The 9,344-nt window shown below is 40.3% G+C and overlaps 2 protein-coding genes across 2 annotated transcripts in view; both read right to left on the bottom strand.

Moving 5' to 3' along the window:
* Window positions 1–1,536: 1,536 nt before the first annotated feature.
* fndc5b (fibronectin type III domain containing 5b) overlaps window positions 1,537–9,344 on the bottom strand; it is a 29,615-nt gene continuing 21,807 nt past the window's right edge. Inside the window, exon 5 of the mRNA XM_085377314.1 lies at window positions 1,537–1,676. Coding sequence (XP_085233440.1) covers window positions 1,537–1,676 — 140 coding nt within the window. The remainder of the gene's footprint in view (window positions 1,677–9,344) is intronic.
* On the bottom strand, window positions 2,259–4,391 carry LOC146613975 (E3 SUMO-protein ligase ZBED1-like). The gene is made up of 2 exons (XM_085377315.1): window positions 3,098–4,391; window positions 2,259–2,934 (listed from the first exon to the last, which is right to left on the bottom strand). The coding sequence occupies exons 1-2, from the start codon at window positions 4,162–4,164 to the stop codon at window positions 2,259–2,261; spliced, it is 1,743 nt and encodes a 580-aa protein (XP_085233441.1). The 5' UTR covers window positions 4,165–4,391.

Genomic DNA, 9,344 nt, shown 5'->3' with positions numbered 1-9,344 from the left:
TGTTGACCAATCAAAAGATGATATGGTAACATGACATTTGGTTGTTTAGGAAGTTAGTTACTTTTCAAGTAATTGATTACTTTTAGAATCGTGCAACTCAGTTACTAACTCAGTTACTTTTTTGAAGAAGTAACTAGTAACTATAATTAATTACTTTTTCAAAGTAACTTGCCCAACATTGGTGATTGATGTCACTAGAGCCTGAAGGATATGGGATTTGCAAGACCGATAACAACACCAATATTTGGTGATTTTAAAAGCCCAATATTATTATATATTGGCTATTTTTTTCCTTTCAGACACATAAAACATAAACAACTTTTTAAAAAATTATAATGCGTTGTTCTATTTTTACTAATTTACGTCGTTCTTGACTCTGATCAGGTTAGTTGGTTGTTGTTTGTGGCTTTCCAAACAGCCGACAGGGAAGTTGCAGAGCTCCCTTTAGCGGACAAGCTATGCAACATCACTCATAAAATGATCAAAGGCTGTTTCTACTTTTCCGATTTTTTTTTAAAATTAACTTTTCTCTGATGCAAAAAGAATAAATTATTACATTTTTTACTGGACCTTCTCTTACCAAAGACCTGAAGACAAAGTGCTCTGCTATTGGAATTATTAGCTGAAAATGAGTTGCTGCACATCTGCCTTCATCTGATATGTTTTACCTTACCAAAGCAAGCAGCTGCAACAGATTCATATAACTAAAAAAAATGTAAGGTTACATTTTCCAGTATGTTTATAAACCACTCTATCTTATTCTTTGCTCATACTGAGGCTGATAGCTTGTGGCTAGCAAATTTTGAATAGCTTAGCTTTAGCTTTCACATTTTCTCTGTTTGCTCATTGAAAACGATCCATGTTCATCTGGGTAAAGGTGATTTTAAGTGTCTCTTTAGGTTTGTTGTTCCAAAGGTTTGTTTCAACTGACTGACCGTTCGCTAATATCAGCTTCCTGATAACTCAGTCAGGATCTACCTGCTGCAGTGACTACATCCATCTTTACATACCATCTACGCCCACAACCAAAATAAAACACAATGATACAATGACACATCAGCAAAGGGGATCAATAAATGGTCAGTCAAAGAGAAAACATTGATATCGTAACTTAATTAAGGTTGCTGCCTCAAAAAGACATAAATACATCATAAAAACACAATAAGACGGGTATTTCTGAGGTATGTAATAATATATATAATAATATAATGTGTGTATGTGTTAGTCCCCATAGGGAAATAGTTCTTCTGCATTTAACCCATTCACCCAGTGAAGCAGTGGGCAGCCACCAATGCAGCGCCCGGGGAGCAGTGTGTAGGGACGGTACCTTGCTCAGGGGTACCTCGGGGTAGCCATTCAGTGGAGTTGAACCCCCGACCTTCCGATCATGGGGCCACCACTCTACCTACTGAGCTATCCCTGAGGTATGACGTACGATGGGATCGTTTGCAGATAATAGTAAAAAAAAATTCTAGTCTCTCACCTGTCCTGAGGTTTAAGGAGTTGGTTATTGCAGAAGGTGACGCAGGGCTGATCTTAGACATTGCTTCGCAGTAACCCCCCCTGCGGGTGCTCTGGGGTACTGCACTCTGAGGAGTTCTTGGCTTTGTCCTTGTTGTTGTTGGGCTCGTTATCCTTAATGATGTCATACTGACGACAAAACAGGGCGATCACACCTGAGAGACAAATGTACATCGTAATTTTCTGGTAAAATAATAACAGTAACATTTATATGATTTTATACCTTACGTGTGTGTGTGTGTGTGTGTGTGTGTGTGTGTGTGTGTGTGTGTGTGTGTGTATATATATATATATATATATATATATATATATATATATATATTAGTGCTGTCAATAGATTAAAAAAAAATAACTAACTAATCTCACAATTTTCTGTTATTAATTGCGATTAATCTCAATTACTTTATTAATAGCCTGGCTCCAATTACATTTTTTCATTCTTTATATTTTAAGATTGTAACAGACATTTATGCAACACAATGAAGTAAATGCAGAATAAAAACAAAGAATGTATGCTGAAATTCAAAGAGAATTTTAATGGTTTTCATCAATCTTTAACACAGTGAAAACTTACAAAAAACCTTTAAGGCCATCAACAGTGACTGAACCCAGGCCTACAGGTTAAAGTGAATATCATAACAATAAAGGGTGCACAAAACTCAGTATTTAAAACACAAAAAGACACGGCTGAAAACCCAGAATGTTGAACATTTTTCACTTCAAAGGAGCAATCTGGATTAGTCCTTCTTTGCACTCAGCCAGTTACTGAGGCAGACTATTCTGTTTACATTGTCTGATGACAAAGAAGCACGCTTCTTTTGAATGATGTGACCTGAGAGTGAGAATAATCTCTCACAAGGCACTGTGGTTGCAGGGGTTGACAGGTACTTGCGTGCAATAGGTGCCAGCCTGGCATGTGCTCCTTCTCTCTTTAACCACCACTGTAGTGGACACTCTCCTATGTCAATTTTGGGCTCTGCTTTGTACAGATTCAGACAGCAGTCTATAGCATCTTCCTCTTCCTCTGTATCTGAATCAGGAGAACCCAGCAAGCAGATGGACATCTTGCTCTTCTTTGGTGAGGGTTCCTCTGTTGTCTGAGCAGATGGTTGGTGTGCATCCGTCTCTGACATCAGAAGGTCATGTACTGATGCCCACACCTCTCTTCTTTCATCTTTGGAAAGGCATTTAAGGTCTTTAAACCTGGGATCAAGGGCAGTAGCGATCTTCAGCCATGTGAGATTGCTGCTGTCCCTCCGCTGAGCTAGGTCTGTGGTAAAAATCTTCTTAAACCTCAAAACGTAGACTGGGTCATCATCTGAGGGCTCCATAATCCTGAACAAATGACACAAGGCTGGCAACACCATGGAACAAGAGACATACCGCTCTCCTCCCAGCAGTTCGGTAACATATCTGCAATAGAAAGATCAAGTCTGTATTTTTCTATTAATCACACAGAGACAAACATAAATACCACATATGAAAATACACAGAGAGGTGGAGGTGGAGAACATACTTGAAAACAAAGCTAGAATGCAAAGATAGACACACAATCATGAGAAACAAAATGATTTACCTGCAAGGTTCCAGTAGTTCCTCCAGCTTTTGCAGTCTGTCAAGCTCCTGGTCAGTCAACATAGTCACCTTGCTGTTTTGTTGAGTCAGGATGGTGGTCAGCCCAAATTTGTTTCTCTGGATCCGCTTGATCATCTCTAGGGTGGAGTTCCATCTTGTTGGAACGTCCTGAACAAGCGGTTCTGTTTGATGTCCATGTGCAGCTTGCTGTGCCTTTAATTCCTGAGCGTTTGCTGGACTATGCTTAAAATGTCCAACAATCTTGCGACATTTGGCCAGAGCCCTTTCAAATGCGCTGTCATTAAGAGAAACTGTGACCGTTCTTTGCAGAATGTGGGCCATGCAGGGCATGTGTTCAAATGGAAGTAGTCTGGCGGCTGCAACCATGTTACGAGCACTGTCGGTGCCAAGCGTGGTTACCTTGTCCTTGATTTTCCATTCGTTTGCAACATTCAGAAAATGGTCAGCACACGCCTCAGCATAGTGTCTCTCTTCAGTTTTACTCACTGTTAGTGCAAACGATTGCATAGTCCAGTCGTTATCAATAAAATGCGCCATGACCCCCAAGTAATTATCGTTGTTCACCGAAGTCCAGTGGTCTCCGGTGAGAGCGACATTCCTTACTTGCACAAGCTTGCTGGACTGCTGAGCCCTCTGGTCCCCATACAAAGTGTGCAGTCTCGACACAATGGTTCCTCTCGAGGGCAGATTGTAACACACATCTCCTGATGCAGCACGAATGACTTCTCTCAGTCCATCATCTTCTACTATGCTAACTGGTCGGCAGTTTTTAGCTATCCAAACAACCAAGGAATTGGTTACCTTTTCTCTCACATTTTTTGTTATTCGTCCACAAGCACCATACTCCTGAAGCATAGACTGGCGAGGTCCCGTAGAGGTGGATTCAGTTGGGTGTTTTGCTCTCAGGTGATACGCCAGTGATGAACTGCTTCTGTGGTACTTGAATTCAGCTTTGCAAATTGTGCATATTACTCTCGTTTTGTCCAACAAGCCATCAGGCAACTTCTTAAAGAGAAACTTTCCACCCAAAAGTCCGCCCTCGTCCATGCTTGCGTGTGTTAGCTAGTGTTAGCTAGATAGTAGCATGGTGTCACTTCTTCTTCTAATCATTTCTGTCAGGCCAAACGCCAGCATAGCACACTGTTGCCCCCTCCTCCAGAGGTGCTCATGAATTTAAAGGTCTTAGATTACAGGAAATTAATAAAAAAACAAAATCAGCGTTAAATTTTTTTAATGCATTAAACATTTCGCGTTGATCTTAACAATTAACGCGATAATTTTGACAGCACTAATATATATATATATATATTTAGTATCTATACATAACCAAATCTAATTTTTCATACACTTAACAAAGTTTATGAACGTAGTTAAATATAACCCAAATTTGGAGGGAGAAAAACCCAAAACATTAGCAACAAGAGAAAGCAAAACTGGATCTGGATGAAAGGAGGAGATGCTGTGGGACTGAGGGAGATCACTTTACACATTTTGTTTGCCAAAAATTATTGAGTGGCAGTGCGATCTCATAATTCAAATCATATTTTTGTAATAAAAAAAACCCCCACTGCTGCTTTATATGGATGCCACAAAGTCTTAGGCAGGTGGGTGCATGTAAAATCATAACTCCATGAAGTTCTCTGCCTTTTCCATAAGAGGTTTAAAATGCACTGCAATGAAATGTTCTGCATACTTAGGGGAGCGTCCCATGGGTCTGCTATACTTTAGTGGCAGAAGACGCTAATAACAGCACTAGGAAGCTGTAGGCTACGGCGCCTCTCGTGCTTACCACATTCAGAGAGGCATGAACACCAGGCAATCATTTCTAAATGTGAATCTGGATGTTAACCAGAAAGGTGCAAAGAGCAGAAAAAAATACATTACTCTGTGTGTTGCCTGATTTCTTGTCCAAGAACATCCTCCTTCCAATCAATCCAGCATGGTATTATTTCATGCTTTTCCACACTTGCTTCTCGCCATAATAGATGAAATTAATCTGAAAGAGCTACAGCTTTTTATTTTTATTTTTTAAATGAGCACATTCCCTTGTATTACTCTTGACTCCTGTTTCTGCTGTAGATACATTAAGAGCCTTATTCTTGTTATATGGCAAACACAGCTCCACTGGCTAATGCTGAGAAAAACTTCAGTGCTACAATTCATATTGGGTCATTTAATATTATCCCTGATGATAAAGACTGCGAAAGGGTGTCAGACGTCAGCCCAGCAAAGACTCCAATCTGGCCCACTGGACAGCTTTAGAAAATGTGACGGAGAGTGTAAATGTTGGACTTTTAAAATGTATTTTAATACGTTTAGTGCTTTTCCTACTGATAAAGACCATTCATACTACACCAAAGTAATTAAGTAACAGATAAATAGTTATAAGACAGAAAAAGTCTTGTTTTAGTCACTCAGTTAGACATTGATCACCTCTTGTAAAACAGTTTGTTAGAAACTTTGCTGACAAGCTGATAAAATAGCCCGATTTAAACCAAAACGTGAAAACATGAAAATATTTTTCTTTCAGCAGCTGCAAGATATGATACATGCTACTGATGTGTCAATAAAGCCATTCAAATGGGGCTGAGAGAAACAGAGACACAGGCAGCGTGAAATGAGCAGATGGTGATATGAAAGTGATGTTGAGATAGCCACATGGAGCTTGCCTTCAAGTCAGGGAGATTAAAAACATGGCAGAGGAGTTACAGATGCGACGGCAGATAGCGAACAAGCGCGGAGAAAAGGAGAAAGGGAATAATTCATGAAGGTGGGGGAGCACGTGGAGGGTGCAATCCAGGCCTGAATGGGCTCCAGCCTCAGTGGTTCTGCTTATGTCAGCCTCCGCTCATCTGATCACTGCAATACCAAAGAGTGAGATGGGATATCTTGCTGTGATATCCCCCAAGCATTCCCCACAGGCCCAATTAAAAAGTGAAAAACATAATTCGCCTCCTTCACTTTCAGTTTTTTTTCACTATGCCCTCGTTTTTTCTTTTTTTCCTCTTTTCTCAAAACTCGATTGACTCAGTTTTTCTCTCTTTTCTATCTCCCAACTGTCTTTGAATCCACGTCTCATGTCCTCTCACGGCTAATAGGCAGTGGAGATCCAGGTCTCCTGCAGAGTACTGTGTGTACTGTATATACCTTATACAGTATTTGGGCCATATTTGTATATCATTGCACTTGGTGAAGTGGGTTAGGAAGCGATATTTATAGCTGCATGTGTGAAACAGTGTTGAGACGCATCATACAACTAATAACTAGAAGAAGAAGTAACAATTCTTGTATGTGGATGTGTAATTTAGTCTACTTTTTCCACAGCAAAGCACTTAACCTTGAGTGAAAAAGTGAACTGTGATATAAAATTCATTTCAATGTAAAGTCCTCTGTTATTGAGCAACAGCTCGCTATAAAGAATGAGTCAGAGTTTCTGCAGCTGGTAGGAAGTACAACTGACTATGGTCGTATATGTCAGCGGTCCACAACCTTTTTTGGTCCATGGACCAGTTTGATGTCAGATATATTTTCACGGACCGGTGTTGCGGATAAATACAACTAAATAAAATGATATGACCGAGACAAAAACTGTGGTATTTTGTAAATATAATAATAAACACAAATTCACTGTGTAATTGTGTAACTTTATTAGCAGCGTCCTCCTGAAATGCACCAACAATATTGAGAGTAACATCCTCCTCTCTGCCCCTTAATGCGCTCTGGTTGCTATGGTAACGCGTAAATATTTCTTTCAATATAAGACGCACAATTACAACACAGGAAAAGAACCAGGGAAACCGAGTTAACGATGAAAAACCCTGAAAACCATAAATTTCACACTCGAGCCTCAACTCTCACAGACCAGTACGGTCCGTGGCCCAGAGGTTGGGGACCGCTGGTTTATGGGACTGTGTGGGTAATCCCCAGAGGATGAATCTTTGCCCCTTTAACAGACAGATACATTACACTAGTTTATGTAACTCTGCTCAATAGTGATAACAGGATGAGTTTTATTTATATATTTATTTTTTGGTTCTGACACTGAGTGGAGAGTTGCACACAGATTACAGATTGTTTGCAGAAGACAGATATTCAAATCCATTCAATTCATACAGTGCTGAATGGCAACAGCTGTCACCTCAAAGCACTTTTTTAATGTAAGATAAAGATCCTACAAATATTAAAGAGGAAACCCCCAACAATCAGATGATCCCCATATGAGAAAGCACTCTGTGACAGTGAGAAGGAAAAACTCCCTTTTAACAGGAAGAAACCCCAGTAGTGACCAGTGGGGTGAGGGGGAAAATGCACACATGCAAGAGAGCCAGAGATGAAAATGAATTAAAATGAGTGATAAAAACACCAGGAAAGTAAAAAAGAGTGAATAAGAAATACTCAATGCATCATGGGAATGCCTAGCAGACTAAGCCTGCAGGGATCATAAGTAAGCTTGCAGTCTGAGAGTAAAGAGAAGAAAGATGTCAGCTGTGTAATTTCCTGTTGAGGTTATGATCTGAGTTGCTCTACCTAACTACAACCGGCTATTCCAGAGTTTCCAGAGTCAAACTAGCAACACATTGATGTTTTTAGTCATTATTATTATTTCCCTTATCTTTCCAATGGCTCACCGCAGCAGACTGATCCAGATGTTTGATTTGACAGGGCTTTATGGAGGATATCCTTCCTGACGCAACCCTCGTACTCATGGTTCCAAGATGAACCTTTCTTAAGGTTTAGTTGACAAACAGAATTTTCCTTCTCACATGATGATTTCAACTGATTTCAAGCAAACTGTCTCACCGTCACAATGTCAAAGATCTTTTGACATGTAATCTAGCAGAACCATCAGTGCTTTACATTTAGCATTTAGCATAGAAGCAAGGTCAAAACAAAATGGAGAAAATGGTAAATATGGTAGAATCCTAATGTTAGCATTTAGCTTGAAGCAGCATTAAGGTTAGCATCATCACAGAGCTGCTAGCAGGGCTGTAAGTTTAGTCTTGTTACTAGACAATGTTTTACAGACGGGTGGTTATAGATTGCTAGAAATCAATCCCTGACTCCTACAGTCCTCGTGCCAACGTATCCAGTAATAAATCCTGACACACACCATTGTATCCACTGGAATACAGTGACTGGTTGGGGAGACCGGTCTCTCCACAGTAGTGATGTGTCGGTTGCAAACGAAACGGCTCTTAGAGCCGACTCTTTGAAGAGAACGACGTGAGCCGACTCCTTATTGGCTCCTTTCTCTCACCCTCTCTCTCGCACTTTCGCACTCTCTTCACTCTGCACACGAGCCTTGTGCTTTGCTTTCAAAACACGTAAAAACTCCAAAACACGTAAAAGCTTTTGTTACCTAGTGGCTACACAAGCCAGGAAGTACCAACGACCGGATTTGGTGTGTGGTAGTAACAGGTAAATGAACATTTTTTTGAATTATTTGAATATATATATGAGTGCTTGTGTATAAATACACAAACAATACACATATGCTTTCAATTGTGTAATTTAAGTGATCTAGGTAGCTCTGTTTTGGAAGTTCAGTTAACGCTAGAAATGTGTTTTGGAGTTTGTACGTGCTTTGTCTCAAGGGGCCACCGCATATACAGTGGGGCAAAAAAGTATTTAGTCAGCCACCGATTGTGCAAGTTCCCCCACTTAAAATGATGACAGAGGTCAGTAATTTGCACCAGAGGTACACTTCAACTGTGAGAGACAGAATGTGAAAAAAAAATCCATGAATTCGCATGGTAGGATTTGTAAAGAATTTATTCATAAATTAGGGTGGAAAATAAGTATTTGGTCACCTCAAACAAGGAAAATCTCTGGCTCTCACAGACCTGTAATGTCTTCTGTAAGAAGCTTTTCTGTCCCCCACTCGTTACCTGTATGAATGGCACCTGTTTGAACTCATCATCTGTATAAAAGACACCTGTCCACAGCCTCAAACAGTCAGACTCCAAACTCTGCCATGGCCAAGACCAAAGAGCTTTTGAAGGACACCAGGAAAAGTATTGTAGACCTGCACCAGACTGGGAAGAGTGAATCTACAATAGGCAAGCAGCTTGGTGTGAAAAAATCAACTGTGGGAGCAATCATCAGAAAATGGAAGACATACAAGACCACTGATAATCTCCCGCGATCTGGGGCTCCACGCAAGATCTCATCCCGTGGGGTCAAAATGATCATGAGAACGGTGAGTAAAGATCCCAGAACCACACGGG

The sequence above is a fragment of the Diplotaxodon limnothrissa genome, linkage group LG18 (assembly GCF_057381915.1).
Source record: "Diplotaxodon limnothrissa isolate DT_005_m linkage group LG18, D_limnothrissa_male_GT1.1, whole genome shotgun sequence".
Lineage (NCBI taxonomy): Eukaryota > Metazoa > Chordata > Actinopteri > Cichliformes > Cichlidae > Diplotaxodon > Diplotaxodon limnothrissa.
Note: the sequence above shows the minus strand (reverse complement) of the source record. Positions and strands in the feature narration are given on the sequence as shown.

What these genes read in the sequence shown, in the direction of transcription:
- LOC146613975 (XM_085377315.1), bottom strand. Translation starts at nt 4,164, where the DNA reads ATGGACGAGGGCGGACTTTTGGGTGGAAAGTTTCTCTTTAAGAAGTTG. An exon ending in GAACTACTGGAACCTTGCAG is followed by an intron (nt 2,935 to 3,097) that starts GTAAATCATTTT and finishes TTTCTATTGCAG; the next exon opens with ATATGTTACCGAACTGCTGG.